A 20,102-nucleotide genomic window follows, 5' to 3' on the forward strand; every position below is an offset into this window, starting at 1 on the left:
GTGTGGCTGTCTGAGAGGAATAAACACATTCCAACTGATAACTACACCCAGTCATGTGACCCAGGAACTGGCTGCAGGCACCAAAAGGTTAGTACAAGAAAGTGCTAAGTTTCTAAACGTGGCATTTTCAGAATTGCAATGTAAAATTCAGCTTTACCATTAAAGAGGGTTTTAAATTGCAATTCTTTAGATACCAAACTCAACACTACAACCTGTTCCCAACTGAAAGTTATCACTTATTAATTGTAATAAGATAACTTGATGTTATCCTATGGGAGAGGTGGGCCTTGCAGTAGTGATAAAGAATTTAAGCGTTTTTCACTACCAGTGCATTTTAAATACACTGCACCCTGCCCCATAGCGTGTTTTGGGATAACCCTAGGGGTGATATATGTGTTAAAAAAGAAGGTTTAGGCTTGGCAAGAGGCTTCCTTTGCCAGGTAGAAAGGGCAGCCTGCACCTCCCAAACAGGCTGCAACGGCAGGCATGCAATGTGTTTAAAAGGCTACTTAAGTGGGTGGCACAGTCAGTGCTGCAGGCCACTAGCAGCATTTAATTTACAGGCCCTAGGTACATGAAGTACCACTTTACTAGGGTTTTACAGAGTTAATTAAATGTGCCAGTTGGGTGTAAGCCAATTTCACCATGTTCATAGGAGAAGTCACAGGCACTTTAGCACTGATTAGCAGAACAAAACAGAATCCTGCTTGCTAAACAACTGACCTTTTGTTATCCCAATTTGTGGGTATGAAACTGTAACAGAGAAATTAATCACCAGCAGGCCCCATCCATCTGTTAACATTATTAAAATGCTATAGAGTCATAGTATATAATTAAATATATATATATATCATACATAACCTGGATATCAAGAGGACCCTTCTATGACTTTTGACCTCATGTCAGCCAGTTTGTCTGCTTTTATGTGGGTGACCATGGGCAGATGCTGATTATCCACATTTCATTCTATGGCTTCTTCCCCAGAAATCAAAACAGTCATGTTTGAATTCAGATGAGCTCCTTAACAACCATCTACAGCTTGGATACAGGGTGCTGCTATAGCTGCCATTGTGCCCTCCTTGACCTCGCTGTTGATCGATCACGCCATTTTCTGTCTCAGGTCCATCACTTAAGCCCTTGCGGTTGTAACTCTTATTACCCAATGATGCCGTTGGGGGTCCGCCCGTTTCTCGGTCGAGTTCCAGGCTGCCTCAGTTTCAGTAAAAATGTGGAGCACTCATAGTATATTACTTTACACTTGTTTGGAAACTGCAACATCTGCTTAAGGTTTAAGTTCCAGAGTCTTCTCTTCACTTCCAGAATTGGGTTGTGCTTATTCTGAACAATGATTGTGCAGACTGAATATCATGACCTTACTGTTCTTCACATTCAGCGAGTCAAGTTACTTAGCCCTAATGCATATCAGGCGTCTGTCACAATAATTAAGTAGGCTGACTACCATTGGTTGGCACAGGAGTGGCCAGAAAAATTAAATACCCCCTCTTAACACCCATATTTAGCAAAACATCTGACCGTAAAGTGAGCAATCCCAACCCTTCCTACGAAGTGTCATGGGAGTTTTACCCATGGAGAAAATTGGTAATAAATGGTGCAAAACGATGAGTATTATAACTCGATTTGAAAAGAATTTGGCCAAAAACTACAAATTTACCAGTATTGACCTATTTCTCTCCTTCATCCTTTCCATCTACTTTCTCTTTATGGTTATTTATTTTCTTCCTTCCATCATCTTTCTTTTGTTTTTATGTGTATTTCATTCTTTCATTTCCTTCTCTCTATCTTTCTCTCATTGCAATAATCCTTTTTCATAGCTTTCCATACTTCTTTATATCAGTTTATTCTTATTTTGCTCCTGGCATTCTTTCAAACATTCTTTGTATCTTTTGTTTTTGTATTCCTTCCATTCATTATTCTTTCTTTTTCTTTCTTTACTTAAGTTGCCCAGCATTTCATCTTTTGTTTCTTCTTTATTTCATTAGATTTATCTGCTTTCCTTCTCTTGCTCTGTTCATTTTTATTTTTTATTTCTTCAAGCTTTCCTTTTCTTCTTTCTACGCTTTAGTCTTTCCTTTCTTCCTTCCTTTTCATCTTTTACACCTTTTCCCTTATTTCCTGTGTTCATTTGTACCCTCTTTCCTTCATGGTTTCTTTTTCCTTCCTTCATTAGTTGCATTTTACTTGCTTTCCTTTGTGCTGTCTCACTCCACTGGCCTCTAACGTTTTTTCTTTGTAATTTTAATAGTTTGTCCTTTTCTCTGTAAATGTTTTAGGCTGCTTTTTGGTTTTAATTTGGTTCCCACCCCCCAACTGTGTTTGGGTTATTCTTGTACAATATATCAGTTTTAACTTCTGACTTGCATGGACCTGCAAACCAATTTTAGAGTTTAGGAAGAGCTATAAAGCAATTTAATGTGCCTCATTAGTGCCCTCCTTAAGTTAGTATAGCAGGTAATTTACTATGCGCTTGTTAGGTTGTGGTTGAGTACTTTTGCCACATGCGTAAAGCGCTCAGAATCAACTTTGACATTGGATCAGGTAACACTCAGGTTTTGCTCATATATCACACTGGTTATATGTAAGAACATCATGGATGTAAATATCATGCTACAAAAATATTGTAGCCAAAATACTGACGACCAAAATATAAATACAAGAATTGATCAATCATTCTTAATTTGCCATATACGTACATTGAAGATATATATAAGTTAGTAAGATGTACTTATGTGAAATTAGTTTAGTAAACCTATACTTAGCTACTGTTAGACCTGGCAATCTTGGCGTAGTCTCCCCTAACTTTTTGCCTCTGCTTCCCAGGTTGTTGCTATGTGCAGGACTCTGTTTTTGCTATTTTTGTTACTCTGGGCACTTTACCTCTGCTGACCAGTGCTAAAGTGCAAGTGCTCCCTATTTGAAATTGTACATGCAATTGGCTGTTCCATAATTGGCATATTTAATTTACTAGTAAGCCCCTAGTAAAGTGCACTAGAGGTGTCTAGGGCCTGAAAAACCTAATTCTACTAGTGGGCCTGCAGCACTGATTGTGCCACCCACATGAGTAGCCCTGTAAACATGGCTCAGACCCGCCAATGCAGTGTCTGTGTGTGCAGTGTTAAACTGCCAATTCGACCAGGCAAGCGTACTCACTCGCCAGGCCCAAACCATCTCTTTTCACACATGTAAGGTACCCCCTAAGGTAGGACCTAGGAAACCCCATGGACAGGGTGCAGTATATGTTAAAGGTGGGACATGTACTGATGTGTTTTACATGTCCTAACAGTGAAATACTGGCAAATTCGGTTTTCACTGTTGCAAGGCATATCTTTCTCATAGGTTAACATGGGGGCTGCCTTTAAGTATTCTTACATTACAGTTTCCCTTTGAAAGCAGATAAAAATATGAAGTTTGGGTTCTCCAAACTCACAATTTAAAAATACATCTGTTAGTGAAGTTGGTTTTCAGATTGTTAGTTTGAAAATGCCACTTTTGGAAAGTAGGCATTTTCTTGCTTAAACCAGTCTGTGACTCTGCCTGTTTGCGGATTCCCTGTCTGGGTCAGATTGACAGTTGGGCTGTTTGTGAATCTCCTCTAGACAGTGACACAAAGGGAGTTGGGGTGTAGTCTGCATATCCTGATGAGCCACCTGGGCTAGAGTGGAGGGAGGAGTGGTCACTTACACCTGAATAAGGTGTCCCTGCCCTCACACAATGTAGTCTTCAACTCCCTAGTGCGTGTCTGGTGACTGGCCTGGGCGGGATCTTGTAAACAGAGAGTTTTCTTTGAAGTTGGGCAACTTCAAAGGCAGAAAGGGGTACAAGTATTGGACCCAATACCTCAGACTTTAGAATTCTTCAAGATTTGCTTCTCGAACCAAGAGAAACCTTTGCCAAGGAGATGAGCTGAAGAGCTGAGGAGAAGTGCTGCCCCTGCCCCTGACTGTGCTTTGTTGGGATATCCTGCAGTTGCTGCTTCTGCCTGTGAAAGGGGACAAAGACTGGACTTTGTGGTAAATTCCTGCTTGAGGAGAATCTCCAAGGGCTTGGACTGAGCTTGTCCCATGTTCTGAAGTCTCAGAGCCATCAACAACTTCCTCTGCCAGCACCTGGACTCTCTGCTGAGACTCCTGCCCTGCTGGGTGGTGCCTAATCCAGTCCCTGGGTCCTTGAAAGGAGAAGCTGGTGGAAAATCAAGAAGATCCAACGAACCCAACTTTGGACGACTCTGGACTGATGTCACTGCCAAATCCTGTGACGCCACCTGCAACCGAAGCCGTGGTCCTCGCTGGAGTGTGATGACCCTGCAAGCCCAACGCTGCTGCAGCCTTGCTGAAGTCCACAACTCCATGGAAGTCGCCGCATCACATCGTGACCGCAGGATACCAACTCTGCCAGAAGTGCTCAGATTCAACGCTTTGCACCAATGCCACCTCACCTCTACCGCTCCGCAGCAAGGACCCAACACCTCTTTGTGACGCCTCCATTCCTTTGCTCCGCAGCACCGGAACCGACGCCGCTTCGGATCCAGCGATGCCGCAATCCCCGACTCCGTGCACTGGCTTGCTTCCTCATTTTCACGAGGTACTGTACCTGGGTGTCCGTGTGACTCCGTGATCGGTGCCATGGACATCGGATTGTTGGGAAGGACTTCATGACAACGCCGTGATATCACCTAATCAAAGCATTTGTGTTTCTAAGCGCTATTTCTGTGTTTAAACTTTAAAAATTCATAACTTTGCTTGTGAATGTTGGATTTTTGTCGTTTTTGTCTTGTTTTGTTCAGATAAATATTGGCTATTTGTCTAACCTGGTGTTCAGTCTATTACTGCTTGTGTTAGCAGAAATACTTTACACATTGTCTCTGGATTAAGCCTTTCTGCCCGTTTAAAGCTACCAATGGGGGGAGTAGGGGGCTAACCAGGTGTGTTTCTCCGTTGCCCTGACTAGAATGAGGGACCTTGCTTGGACAGGGGATAATCTGACTGCCAACCAAAGACCCCATTTCTAACACACATATATACTTACCTTAATATTTTTGAAGTCAATATTGGTCCCAAAATATAACTGTACCACAATATTTCTTCCATGATATTACAGTACTTATTTTTTTCAGAAGATACTGCTATCACTGGGAAATATTTGAAGTTTTTCAAGCAAAAATGGTTTACTTTTCACTTATTAGTGGAAAATAGATTCCTCTGCTAACAACTGAGAACATTAGCAGTAACCCCACATGATCAAAGGCTAGGGGAAATTGGTGTCTATTTTAAGAAAATTGTATAAACTCTTGTGGCCTTATTTGGAGTTTGGTGGACTGAGTAATCCATCAATACATGACGGATAGCCCTACTGCCATCATACAAGTGCTATAGGCTATAATGCACTTGTTATAAATGGTAAGGAAGACTGGACATCTGCCATGTTAGTGACTGAGTATGCTGTCCTCCAAACTCTGATAAAGGACCTCAGTCTGTTAAATAGTAAATATAGGTAACAATAGATGACAGTATCATAAAACATACAAACTGTGTCTAGCCCCTCACTAACACTTTAGATAATGTGAACCCAATGAAAATTGGTAATTGTGTTCCCCCAATTGTGTGGAGGAAGAATATATAAGCACTTTATTTGCAAAGAATGCTCCTGTCTGGGTGGATCTTTTATCATGAAATTCATCAAGTGATATGAATGGGGAAAATAAATCACCTACTGAGTGTGTTGGTACAATCCTTAATTTGTATAGACATTATGTGCACTAGGTCAGACTGAGTTCCCATAACTCATATGTGAGACTGATTTGACATGTAATTTTGGCCTTGCTGGCTGTCTCCACTATTCTGTGTCAATTGTGAAAGTAGTTATCTTGAAAGGGCTCTATTTTACCTGCTCTCTTCAAAAAGGGTGATCCAGCAAACCTTGGAAACTACTGCCTGATTGCCCTTTTGGAGATGGATGCTAAGGGCTACTCCAAAATCCTGCAGGGTCCTCTAGAGTGCACTATAGGTGCCCAGGGCCTGTAGAATAAATGCTACTAGTGGGCCTTCAGCACTGATTGTGCCACCCACTAAAGTAGCTCCTTAACCTTGTCTCAGGCCTGCCAATGCAAGGCCTGTGTGTGCAGTTTCACTGCCAATTCAACTTGGCATTTAAAAGTACTTCCCAAGCTTAAAACACCCCTTTTTCTACATATAAGTCACCCATAAGGTATGCTCTAGGTAACCCATAGGACAGGGTGCTGTGTAGGCAAAAGGAAGGACAAGTACCGGTGTAGTTCACATGTCCTGGTAGTTTAAAACTCCTAAATTAGTTTTTACACTGCTGTAAGGTCTGCTCCCTTCATAGGCTAACATTGGGGCTACCCTCATATACTGTTTGGGTGGTAGCTGCTGATCTGAAAGGAGTAGGAAGGTCATATTTAGTATGGTCAGAATGGTGATACAAAATCCTGCTGACTGGTGAAGATGGATTTTATATTACTATTTTAGAGGTGCTACTTTTAGAAAGTGAGTCTTTCTCAGCACTTAAATCCTTCTGTGCCTTACAATCCACGTCTGGCTGGGTTTAGTTGACAGCTCCCTTGTGCATTCACTCAGACACACCCCAAACACAGGATACTCAGCCTCACTTGCATACATCTGCATTTTGAATGGGTCTTCCTGGGCTGGGAGGGTGGAGCGCGTGACACATGTCAAAGGACAGTAGTCTGCCGTCACACAAAGGACTGCCACACCCCCTACTGGGACCCTGGCAGACAGGACTGAACTGAAAGGGGACCTTGTGCACTTCTAAGCCACTCTTTGAAGTCTCGCCCACTTCAAAGGCACATTTGGGTATTTAAACAAGGCCTCTGCCCCTACCAACTCAGACACTTCTGAGGTAGATACTCTACCTGAAAGACACTTCCTGGAGAAGAGAACCTGAACCAGAACCTGCATCCTGCCAAGAAGAACTGCCTGGCTGTCCAAGGGATTAACCTGACTGCTTTCTGTGAAGGAATGCTGCTGTGCTGTTGCCCTGCTGCCTTGCTGCTCTCTGGCTGTGGTGAGAAGTGCTCTCCAAGGGCTTGGCTAGAGCTTGCCTCCTGTTCCCTGAAGTCTCAGGACCAAAAAGACTTCGGCCCATATTTATACTTTTTAAGCGCCGCATTTGCGCCGCTTTTTGATGCAAAATTGTCGCAAACTTACAAAATACAATTGTATTTTGTAAGTTTGTGCCGATTTTGTGTCAAAAAGCGGCGCAAATGCGGCGCTAAAAAAGTATAAACATGGGCCTTCATCTCTACAAGAAGGACTTCTTGTGCGATGAAAATCGACGCACAGCCTGCCAGAAACTATGCACATACTGCACTGCTGTGAAAAATTCACTGCATGCTGAACCGGAACGACTCAGCCCGACTTCACATTGAGAAGTTTGACTTTCAGAAAGGAATCGACTCAGCACCTGCCGTGCGGTAGAAATTTCCACGCAATGCCCACCGGATTGACGCAGCCCCTGTGACTTTGTCCTGTCAGCGCCGGAAAACCACGCATCGTCCCCGGGGCGCCCGAAAACCCCGCAACCCGAAGAGGATCCACGGCTGAGCACCGGAAATCGACACACAGCCGTCCCTGCATGAAAACTAAACAACGCATCGACGTGCACGGCCCGAGAAATCGACGCACCCCCCTTGTTTTCCACGCATCTCCTCCTCTGCAGTTCTTTGCGGAGATTTTGAACGCAACCCAGGTACTTTGTGCTTCAAAGAGATAGTTATTGCTTTCAAAAGACTAAAGACACTTTATATCACTTTTACAGCGATAACTCAACATATACTTATTGCATTTTAATTATTTTGACCTGCATCTTATCAGATAAATATTATTTATTTTTCTAAACACTGTGTAGTGTATTTGTGTGGTGTTATACTGTGTTATTGCATGATTTATTGCACAAATACTTTACACATTGGCTTCTAGGTTAAGCCTGACTGCTCAGTGCCAAGCTACCAGAGGGTGGGCACAGGATACTTTGGATTGTGTGTGACTTACCCTGACTAGAGTGAGTGTCCTTGCTTGTACAGGGGGTAACCTGACTGCCAACCAAAGACCCCATTTCTAACACATATGCATACAAATGAAACTAATAAATGGTTTGTTAAGCATTGTTAGAATTACAATGAAGAATGTGTAGAGAAAAGATTAGGAGTTTGAGAACAGAGGTGGTATGATTTTCTTGTAACAAATATGTACTTGTTGAGCAACCTGTTATTTGACCTTTTGTAATAAACATTGGTTATGTAACTATATAAGGAGCTTCTGCCAACATCCATTTGAGACCAGCTTTTTACCTGAGTGGGGATCGCTGCCCTCGCAGCCACAACAGTAAACCTGCTTTTGCCTTGCCAAGAGGAGCCCTGTTTTTATTTCAGTTTCCCTACCACAGGTGGCGAGCCAGATAGGTGTCTCATTTATCTTCAACCGACAGTTTCTGCCGGAATACTACCCCCCGCACGTAGGTTATTGTGCATCTTTGATGAGGTAAGCAGATACTGTGACTCCTCTGTCAAACTGATGAGCAGGATCCTTTTAATGAGGCTTAAGGAGTGGGTGCAGGATAATTCTGTGCTTTCAGGTGCACAGATTGGATTTAGGAAGGGTCTCGGCACGGTCGAACAATGTATAAACTTGGACCAGTTAAATGGGAAATATAGTAGGGACAAGCCGGGATCCCTTTACCTCTGCTTTGTTGATTTAAGTAGTGTGTTTGACCTGGTTGACTGTTCCATCCTTTGGCTAACTTTGATCTCCCTTGGTGCACTGAGGAAGATCATTTCTTTTTTGTCACGTCTTTATGAGAATTTATCTTCACAAGTGCAGTTTTGTCCCAAGGGTGAATGTTCACCAGCCTTTAGAGTTGGAAGAATAATTAGACAAGGCTATGTATTAGCTCCACTACTGTTTTCACTGTTTATTAATGGAGTGGATAAAATCTTGCAGGCTATGTCTGTTGATTCCCCAAATGCCACCGGTCATCCTATTCCGGTGTTTTTATATACCGATGACGCATTGTTGTTATCTAGGACTACAATAAGGCTGCAGAAGTTGATAAATGCATTCGGAGAGTTCATGGTGTCTGATAAAATAGTAATTAATACTTCCAAAACTTATTCAATGGTATGTGGAATTAAGCCATAAAAGTGTAGATTATTTTATATTGGTGATTCCCCTATCTCTGGAGTTAATTCATTTTGTTATCTGGGAGTTTTATTCACAAGTAATGGCATGTGGGGACAACAGGTGCTAAACGCTAAATCAAGGCTGAGTAGGTGCTGCGCAAGGTATTTAAGTCTGCAACTATATTGGGTGCCTGCCCTTCCAAGGAAATGCTCGAGATATATAAGATCAGAGGAGTGTCTTCTGTTACCTATGGGGCTGGTTTGTGGGTTATACCACTAGTAATTCCTTCCAAGTTGAGGAAAACACATTCTTGAGATGCCTATTATGTCTACCTACCTCAGCGTTATCCCTGATCGTTCATAAGGAGGTAAGCATGCAGTATTTGGAGGATCTGTTTTTTTAAGCCCTTACTGTTATGGCACTCCATATGGTCGAAAGAGGAAACACATTTTACTAAATCGATCATACTAGACTGCTTAACAGTGAGCAATGTTTCTTGTACCCCTTAGCTCTTGTATTTGAATAAAACGTTTAGCTCCCTTTATATGGATGTGTAGTGAGATCCATCTAAAGTCTTATATGTAGCCAAGAGCCATTTTATGGAATTTTGTTTAAAGCCAGGGATGATTGAAGATTGAGAAAAGAGGTGAGTAAGCTGACAGTGGACTTTTATATGCCCTGTTTCTCTATGGCGGGTCAGTATTATTTAATTTTGGTCAATAATATTCAACATCATTATGTTTTATCCAAATTAGGATTGGGTACGGCTCATAATCTAGTCTCACTACCCAAAATGAAGAGTTGCCCACAGAAGTGACCCCATGTCTCTGTGATAGGTTGTCTAAACAAAGCCCTTCGTACTTTATGCTTTTTTGTGATTTCTATAAAAAGATTTGATGTTGTTATTTAAAACCGTTTTTTCTTGCCCACAATTAGAGTACACAAGAAAACAATGGAATAAATGTTTGCTCTTGGAGATCATTTTCTATGTTTTAATGTTGCGCTTTTTATACTGGTGTGGCAGAGTCCAGGTGTAAATGTAAATGAGTTGGAAGTCTTTGATGTCCCTGAGACTTCAGAAAACAGGAGACTAGTCAGCTGGCCCTTGAAGTCACTCTGGGTTTTTGAGTTTAAGTTATGTGGGTGCAGTCCTTCTTCCCCCCATCACAGCAAGAAATCAGTTCCTCCTGAGCAGCTGTGCATCAGAGGAGGAAGAGTATTATATGCTAGATGTGGCTCTAAAAGGATAAACCCTGTATCTGTCATGATTTAACGATGTTTCAATCGTATGCAAACGTTATCTGTTTTATACTGTATTTATTGTATGGACTTTTATGGCTGTTTTTAAATTGATAATATTATTTATTTAGTAAAGGGTTAATACGTTGGTGTCTAGGTAATCAAATATACACTTGAACAAATATTAACAAATATTAATTTGAAGGTACACCCAGTGAGCGGAGGGAATAAGGTTTCTTTACTCCTATTGTGTAATGACCACTTGCAGCATATGGGTGGCTAATGCAGGAACTTTAAAAACCCTGTTTAAGAACATCCTTATGCAGCAGGCTGGTGCAGCATCTAATCTTTCAGCAGAATTTTCATACGTGCAATAGGGCTCTTGATTTACAGAGTGCCTAGGAAAGCAGAATGTCTTACACTGCATATAATATACTAGAAGCAACAACACAAATGAAGGTTAGACCACTTGACTAGGACTATATGGGGTGATCAATGAAGAAACTGTAATTGATCGTCTTGTCAGTCATGCTCACCGCTGTCCTATTACTTACCAATATATTCTGGGTGACTAAGCATGGTACCATAAAGTTACGGTTTCTACTTTGACCATAAGGTCACAAAAGGAAAGAGTGGAAATCAGTATAGAACCCCTGAGATACTTGTAAACTATATTACAGTGTATGTGAAAGTATGTTGCATATTATGTATGAGTAGCCCTCTGTTCGTAGGGAAAGATGAAATGTATCCATATATTTATTTTACCTTTTCATAAAACGCAACTCAACTGGGATGGTGTTAGCACTGTACATAAGAACAACATGGGGGTGAATGTCGACATCTTACAAAGAACTGGAAAGTAAGCAGAGTAGAAATGAAGGGCTGTGTAATAATGGATAAGAAATTAAAAAATAGGTTCTGCAGACAGAACAAAGTAATAGACATTAGCAGGTGAAATGTGTCAGAGGATGGCAGTGGCAGACAAGGGTGACTGGTTAAAGAGAACGATTGAGGGGGTAAGGCCTAAGGTTGGAACACATCAGAGGCTTGTTGAGACAGAGAAGTAGGGAAGAGGGAGGAGATAAGGATAGAGAACAAAGTGCATGGAAGGGGGCAACAAGATGGGTCCTCAGTATTGAGGGGGAACTTTGAAGGAAAGGGTAAGGTATTTGGAAGGGCAATAAAAGGAGCAGAGGGAAAAATTAGGACACGGGCAAGGATATATATGTTGAAGCAGATGTGGAGTCTTGTGGACGTATGGAGAGAGACAGAGGTGGTGGTGGTCTTTGAAGAATTTGAATTTCTTGATTTCCAGTATAATCTTCTTGCTGCTTCTGAGGTTCTTTTTGTCACCAAAGATTTTGAGAAATACTGAGAGGTATTCTGGATATTGGGTTTGTATGATTTTAAAAGTAATGCATGAAAGCTCAAGTTTTATTCTGGCCTTGAGAGGTAGCCGCTGGCAGTTCCTGAAGACAGGGGTAATATGATCATATTTTCTGGTTCCGAATATCATACTGGTCGCAGAATAAAGGATGACTTTCAGAAGCACTAGAGAAGAGCTGAGTATGCAGAGAGAAAAATACTTTCCACAATCTAGCTAAAATAGTTTGCAACAAATATTTCTTAAGGTATTAGAACCTGCAGAGAATGTGTGGCCTTTTGTTTTAAAATCTCTTCACTGCAACCCCTAAGTACATTTGCCAATTTTCTAGAATCTGCATGTGCACGTTTTGCTGAATTCTCAGTGCTTTCAAACATATTATGATTGTTTTTGATATTTAATAATATTTTATGTCATATGCAACAAGGTATTGGAATATGATCCACATTTTTTACAGTTTTTTTTATTTTATTTCTGAAATGAATACTCTCTGTAATGTTAACTTTTTATCAATCATATAATAAAACATATTAGCTTCTCATCTTGTTAACCTCAGAAGGATACACTAATGTATCACTTCTATCAGGACTCAAAATTGCAGCCCACGGATCACACAGATCTCAGAAGTGAGTTCTCTGAGCCAGAGGCCTGCCATGCCTGCCAGAAATCCACTTTTCGCCAGTGTACATCCACATCTATGAGATGATGAGTCACACCACAGCTACATTAAACAGCTTCTGCCTCAAACACAAATTGTGGGAGTTATGTTAGTGAATTGTGGAATTCCATATTTTCTCCCATCTATTTTTACTTTCCCAGGAAGGCAATGAGTCACATTTAACAAAAGAATACAAGAAATACCTACGCCTCTCTCACATGTGGTATAATAAGATAGCCAACAGCCATTACTCTCCCAACATCCCTTACAAACTAGATGCTTACCACTGGAGGGAGTGTACAATAGGAGACCTGTTGATGTGCCTCGCGTGCCCCAGATGTTTTCAGGTGACGCCTCAGCTGCTTGATCTCCAACTCCTGCTTCAGAAGTTCTATTTCATTGTTCAGGGTCTTCATTTTCTGTCTTGTGTTGGCTCTGAGAAAAGTTGGCATATCAGCAGACCTCTCTTTTTCTGCAGACAGAAGGAAACTCATTAGCATCAAGAGAGAATTTAAAAAAGTGAGAGATCAGATCATCAGAAACTCTCAATACATTATTGCCAAATGTAACTTTGTTGGCTTTCACTGTAAAGAGGTGGTATTGTGACAAAAAAAGACTCATCTAAACCAGTTTCCATGGTCCCTAAAGAGGAGTTCAGAACCCGAAGATCAGAACAGATGAAGGTGGGAGTGTCTTTGAATCATTGTAGATCATTGTAGATTAAAAACTATTTGATGTCCCCGCACTTCACGATACCACCAGAAACCTGTAATCCCCTAAACACCTCCAGGTTGACACAAAAGTACTAAGGTTCTTTGAGAATCTGTGAAAAGCCAAAGAGGCCCATATGGACCATGAATAGACATGCACCAGAGTTTAAAATGTTGCTATTTGTTATCTTTTTAGTTGCTGTGTTCCTGATAAAATATTTCACACTCCAATGTCAAATATTCAGCAAATACAATTCTGTCTACTTCTACCTCAAAGGGTCCTTCTTGAAGATTGAAAATGATATCCATCTGGTAATACCTACAGTCACCAAGATTCACAAGGCCTGGAGAATCTATGGGATTCAACGCGGTATACTGCTGTGCACTCCAAACCTCTACTTCAGTTTAAATCCGGTCTATATATGGGAGGAATTTAATAAAAGCAATAATAATAATAATAATAATAACAAGAATACGATTATGTTCTTTCTATAGAATTTCCTTCCTCATAATCGCCATGTCACAATGCTGTAAATCATAGGTGCAGTGCTTAATTTGTAAATGAAAACGTGCCGGTGCCAAAGCCCTCCACTTAAACACGCGGCTGCTGCAACTAAATGCGGGAACACGGAATATTGAGGCAGAGAAATCCTGAAGCCCTCTCAGGCCTCTTCAATCCATTTAAAGCCACTCCCCCGCCCCTTCAGCTCACTCCTGCAGCTTTCTGCCATCTCTCTTTGTGACGCTTTTTCGTTTTTCCCTTCCTCCGTCTTTCCCATAAGTGTCTTTTGCTCATAGCAAATGCTCGAGGCAGAAGAATAAGCGCAGGCCCTCAAAAATAAGTGCCGGTGCTCAGCACCGGAAACAACAAGCACAAATTAAGCACTGCATAGGTGTAAATAAGAACTAAAAAATGCAATTTAATGTTAAAGGGCATGACATCCATTAGATCAATAGCCATACATCTTGGCAATTGCCCCTCTTTACCTAATGGCATGCTAGACCCTAGGTGTCAGATCAAAAAGTGAGCACGATAGGAGCTAAATTAAAGCAAGGTCTATGGCATTGTTTTAGATTAATCCGTGCGGGAAAGTCATGAAGCTTAAAGGTGGTATTTTAATGCCTTTGGTAGTTCTAAATCCGTTTTTTTCTCAGGATCTTTATTTAATGCTCATATATTTAAACTGTTCTGTTATTATTTGTTGTGAAACATGTATATCTCTAGCTCGTACTCCTGACATCCTTTGTTGAAAGTGGAAGCAGTGACTCACTTTCACACTCCCGCTGATATTGTATTTTATTTTATTTTATAGTTAAACCGGAATTCCAATATATCTGTAACTAGCGACCATGTGCAGCAACCTGAACGTCTAATTCTATTTACTATAGAAATTACAACTACTCTGCCCGAATCTCTTGTACCTAAGAAACAGAATTATAATTCAGAAATACAAAAAGTGCATTTAACATTTCTTTGTACAGTTAATGTGATGGCAGCCCATTCACTGTGTTTCATCTCCATCAAGCAAATGTATAAATGTAGAAATATCCCTCTTCTTCTTTGTGTTTTGGAAAATGTTATCTTATTCATGTATCAAGTAACTTGCCTGCAACGTGACCCAGCAGGATACCTTTGAGGCTTTAATTATGCTGGAAAAATCGAGTCACACGGTATCATCTCTGAAGCTCACTTTCCATGATACAGCTGTATACTGTGTTTGGGCATCATATTATACCCTTCACTGCAAAAAACAAGTAAACTCACTCACCAGAAAATATTTTGTGATCCAGCCTTTGGAGTATTTTTTATATCTTTCACTATATTATATAGCTCAAACAAGACACAAAAGGGTATCTGTGCGCTTCACACAAGACCATTTTACACAGTTACACGTTTAAACAAAGGCCCCGAACAAATTCCTACAAAAAGTAATAGTATTTTCTATGTGGATAAGTGATGATTGTAAAAAAAAAAAAATCTTCTTCTATGTGTCTGATAAAGGCAGCCTTGTTTGGCGACGGTCATGCTACCACTGATCACTGTTTCGCCCTGTGGGCAATTCTTTAGAAATCGATGAGAGAGAATCAGAGGTTGTGCTGCTGTTTTATTGACTTCCTCGCACCCTTTGAGAGGGAACCCTTGGGGGAAACTGAGATCCTGGAATAATCTCCACGATCTTTTATTTATTTAAACAGACATTGCACTCAGAAAAGTGGGCAGAGGAGCTGGAAAATTCAGGGCATTTACCAAATAGAACTGAAATGTTAAATGCTCTTCATATAGGCTGCCTTCTGGCGCATTCAGTTTTCCGTCTATGTGTCAGATCTTCCGGCCGCTTTAAAAACAACCCAATCCTTTTCACCCATCATTAGTTTCAAACCTATCCTGTGTAACATTTATGTGGACGATCTGATTCTTTTTGATTATACTGCTATTTGCCTTCAGAAAAAACTAGATGCATTATTAATTCATTGCAAAGAAAACGCTATGAAAATAAATAAAAGAAAGATCATGAGCTTTGGAAAAAAGTAACAGTCTTTAAATGGTCAATCGATGTGAATCAAACTGAGGTGGTAAATTCATATAAGTATTTAGGTTTGATGTTTCATAAGAATCTAAAATTGGCTGGCAGTGAAGACAAGAGCCATGCTACAAACAGGGATCCCTAGTGAAATTCAATCAAATTAATGGGGGGATCACTGGCTCCCCTTATGAAAGTTTCTGAAGATACAATCCTGCTGTTGGACTTGTTTGGAGCAGAGGGTTTGGTCCTAGAAACTGTGTTAGCCTGTTGTGAGCGCAGCATTAAAAGGCATTCATAGCCTACCTTGGAGGTCTATGATCCGAAGTATTCTACGAGAATTACATTTCACATTTTGGTCCCAGATGGCATGTGTAAGACTCGTAAGCTTCCTAAATAAGCTGTCCTTTTGTAAACAGGCTTCCAAAATATCTAAACTATGTTGGGAGGAAATTTCCACTAGTGAAAGGAAATATCCCACAGTCCTGATAAAAATAATGAATGAAATTAAAACTGCATAGTTCGTTGTGGTGCCTTCCCCACCTAAATGTATTTTGAGAGAGTCTATCCTTCACGTTTCCCAAAGGTTGGATATTAAATATGTACTCAACAAACTCTCTATTGTGCTTCATTACATTTCATTCTTTAGGGCGCAATAACCCTTTTTCCTTACATGTCTAATTTACCCAACCCTAAACCTGTAAAGAATTACTCAAAATGCACGTTGGTGTGTAATCTGATCTTCTCAAAACCCGAATGGTATAAACCTATTCAGTATAACAATTGTGTGTGCAATGCTTTTGAAAAATGAAATGTTATATACGCTGTGTTCTTATTGATAGTCCTTTTTATATACTTGCCCATAGAGAGTTTTAAAACCATTTTTTTAAACATCAGAGGGCGTATTTATACTCCGTTTGCGCCGGAATTGCGTCGTTTTTTTTTAACGCAATTTCGACGCAAAACTAACTCCATATTTATACTTTGGCGTTAGACGCGTCTAGCGCCAAAGTCCATGGAGTTAGCGTCATTTTTTAGTGTGGACACCTACTTTGCGTTAATGAGATGCAAGGTAGGCGTTCCCGTCTAAAAAATCGACTCCGAGGCATGTGAGTCGGATTTATACTCCCGGGCAAAAATCACACCCGGGAGTGGGCGGGTAAAAAAAAAATGACGTACGGCCGCTTTTGCGCCGTCTTTTAGCGCCTGCAAAAGGCAGGCGTTAAGGGACCTGTGGGCTCTGAAGGAGCCCAGAGGTGCCCTCCCATGCCCCCAGGGACACCCCCTGTCACCCTTGCCCACCCCAGGAGGACACCCAAGGCTGGAGGGACCCATCCCAGGGACATTAAGGTAAGTTCAGGTAAGTATTTTTTTAATTTTTTTTTGTGGCATAGGGGGGCCTGATTTGTGCCCCCCTACATGCCACTATGCCCAATGACCATGCCCAGGGGACATAAGTCCCCTGGGCATGGCCATTGGGCAAGGGGGCATGACTCCTGTCTTTGCTAAGACAGGAGTCATTTCTATGGGGGTTGGGAGTGAAAAAAAAATGGTGCAAATCGGGTTGAGGCGCAAAAATTGCCTCAACCTGACTTGCCCCATTTCTTGACGCCCAAGCTCCATTTTCCCCTACGCCGGCGCTGCCTGGTGTACGTCGTTTTTTTTAACGCACACCAGACGGCGCCGGCGGCTATCCCCGGCTAACGTCATTCAATAAATACGGCGCCCGCATGGCGCTTCAGAATGGCGTTAGCCGGCGCTAATTTTTTTGACGCAAAACTGCGTTGGCGCAGTTTTGCGTCAAAAAGTATAAATATGGGCCCAGATTAGATCAAGATTTGAGGCAATCGCACTTTTGACTAACATGCACTTTTTCGATGTGGCAGTAGGAATCACACAATTTAAAAATGTTATTGAACCTTCAGTTTTAATTTTAGGCACCTGGAATTTGTAATCTGGTTGTATTATATGTCGATGTTTCATATGGGTTGTAATCACATTGTATTTCTGCATGTTTTTTGGACAAAGTGTCCATAAACGTAATTATCTCTCTCCCTCTCTGAAGTTTAATTTATATGATACAGCAGAACACTGTCTTTGGAGATCACAGTACACCCTTTACTGCTCAAAACAAGTAAACCCACTCGTCAGAAAATATTTTGCGATCTGGTCCTTGGAGTAGAATTTTTCTTTGCGAATTTATATAATGCAAACGACACAAAATTATATCTGAGTGCTTTACATAAGGACAGTGTACACACTTGCTCAAGTTTAAACAAAGGTCACACACAAATTCCTACAGAAAGTAATTGTATTTTTGTGTAGATAAGTGATGGCTATCAAACAAATCTTATATGTGCTTGATAAAGTCAGCCTTGTTCAGGCCTGCCTTATGCCATACTGTATGTATTGCTCTGTGACATAGGGCTGCAGAATGTCAGTGACAGACAAAATCTCAAGAAGAAATCAGAGCGGTTGTGGTCCTTTCCGATTTTGCGTAAGATGTGGAGAATGGTCTTGCAGTTGTTGGAGAAGGGCAGGTTCACAGAAACAAATGACACCAAAATTGACAGAGTAAAATCTTTTAAATTTCACTGTGCCATTTCCCTGCGTCGGAACGCCCCCCCTGCATACATTATGCCTGGCACAGACATAATGTGGCGCAAGAGGTTACAAAGTGGTGCAATGCATGCATTACACTACTTTTTAAATATGGCATAGCAGAAACGTCACTTTAGCGCTGCCTTAGCATACAAAAAATGACGCTATGGCAACACTAAGGTGGCACTAGGGGCTCTTAAATATACCCCTATATCTCTTCAGCTATGTATGTCCTTGTAACTGTAACCATGTTTATGGGAAACAGACTTTACAACAATGTCTTTGCAAGGCAATGCCTTTATGCCTTTACAATGCAGCCTTTACCATGCTTGCCATTACCATATATATATATATATATATATTTCACCCACTAGCAGTTGCCAGTTATAGTTAGGTTAGCGTTTTCATAGGAAATGCCTTTTTGGTTTTGGTAATAACTTTGGTGTCGTTTGCTGAATCTCCACAAAACTTTCCAAATTGTTTCTCTTTTGTACCTACTTAGTGCTTAGAAAGTTTTGGGATGATCTATGAAGTGCAGGCTTAAAAAAAGAAGGGGTCCCAAAATGCAAAATCCCCATGTATTTTCCATAGACTTTGTCAGGCAGCACTACCGCAAAAACTGCTGAACGGAATGGCACTAAACTTGGCAAGCAGATAGATCTTGGTCTAGAAAGTGTGCTTGTTGTGATTTGATGTAAAGTCGTTTGGTAGTTTTTAAGACATTAGAGACCAAAAATATTTGTATCTCTGGACAGTTAGATTCAAAAGCTCTCACAAAAGTCCCTTAAACCCTAGTTCAATAACATAGAACATTCTGATTGGCCCAGTATAACAAATGGGAGGGGGCATGTGGTCTCACTCCCTAAGCCTCATTGAAAGCAGTGGGAAGCAACCAGCCCCCCTTCTCTTGTGAATGTCCTGGGGAACCCATCCCCCAAGGCCGACCTAGGTAGTTAAAGGTGAAGGGGCCTGCAGGACCCCTTCCTAAGCCATTAATAGGCACCGGGGACCCTATCCCCTGGGGCCATTCATAAATAAAAATAAAGGTAGGCACGCGCCCCCCTGCAGTACCTGTAAAGGCTGCAGGCCCCCATTCCCCAGGGCTGGCCCAGTGACTGTGTCATGGGTAGCCACCACGGACATAGTATTCTCTCTACCTGCTAGAGCGCAGACAGGAAAACTTGTCTGCTCTCACCTGGAGCCAGCTTTCAAAATACTCCTGCCTGGTGGAAGCAAACTTTTGTTTCCCTCAAACCTAGATTGCTCCCGCCCAGTAGAAACAGGCAAAAACTGTTCCTCCCACTGGGCAGGAGCAGTGTAGGCTCCCGCAGCACCCAGGATGGGTGCATGCTTGCAGCCAGAAGGCCGTAAGGGCTCCGCCTACTGCCCCCATCCTAGTGTGCTATGGATGCTGGGTGAGCACCAGGGCGCCCATGTAAGGCTGTGGGGATGGTGTCCCCAGGGGCACTATTGGCTCAGGGAGGGGGGTCTTGGGGCCCCCTCCCATTTAAAAAAGAAAGCCCTCATGGATGGGGTCACTGGGGTCATAAAGACGTGGGGAGCAGGACAGGACAAGCCTCTTTACCCTTTAAAAAAGAATGGTCCTGGGGGTTAGGGTCACTGGGACCGTAAAGGCTTGGGTGGGTCGGACATGTGCCCATCCCCTTAATAAAAAAGAAAGGCCCAGGAGGATGAGGTCCCCAGTGCTCTAAAGATTCAGGGACGGGGACCATGCATCACCCTGTTCATAAAATATATAAAATGGTGTCCCATATGGGCACAGAACATCAAAAGGAATTATAAATGAGCATCAGG

At 41.6% G+C, this 20,102-nt stretch overlaps 1 protein-coding gene across 1 annotated transcript in view; it reads right to left on the bottom strand.

Annotated features, from left to right (window-relative positions):
- LOC138297076 (coiled-coil domain-containing protein 17-like) overlaps positions 1-20,102 on the bottom strand; it is a 327,301-nt gene that overhangs the window by 58,400 nt on the left and 248,799 nt on the right. The window contains exon 8 of the mRNA XM_069236583.1: positions 12,739-12,926. Coding sequence (XP_069092684.1) covers positions 12,739-12,926 — 188 coding nt within the window. The remainder of the gene's footprint in view (positions 1-12,738; positions 12,927-20,102) is intronic.

This window comes from Pleurodeles waltl, chromosome 1_2, assembly GCF_031143425.1.
Source record: "Pleurodeles waltl isolate 20211129_DDA chromosome 1_2, aPleWal1.hap1.20221129, whole genome shotgun sequence".
NCBI lineage: Eukaryota > Metazoa > Chordata > Amphibia > Caudata > Salamandridae > Pleurodeles > Pleurodeles waltl.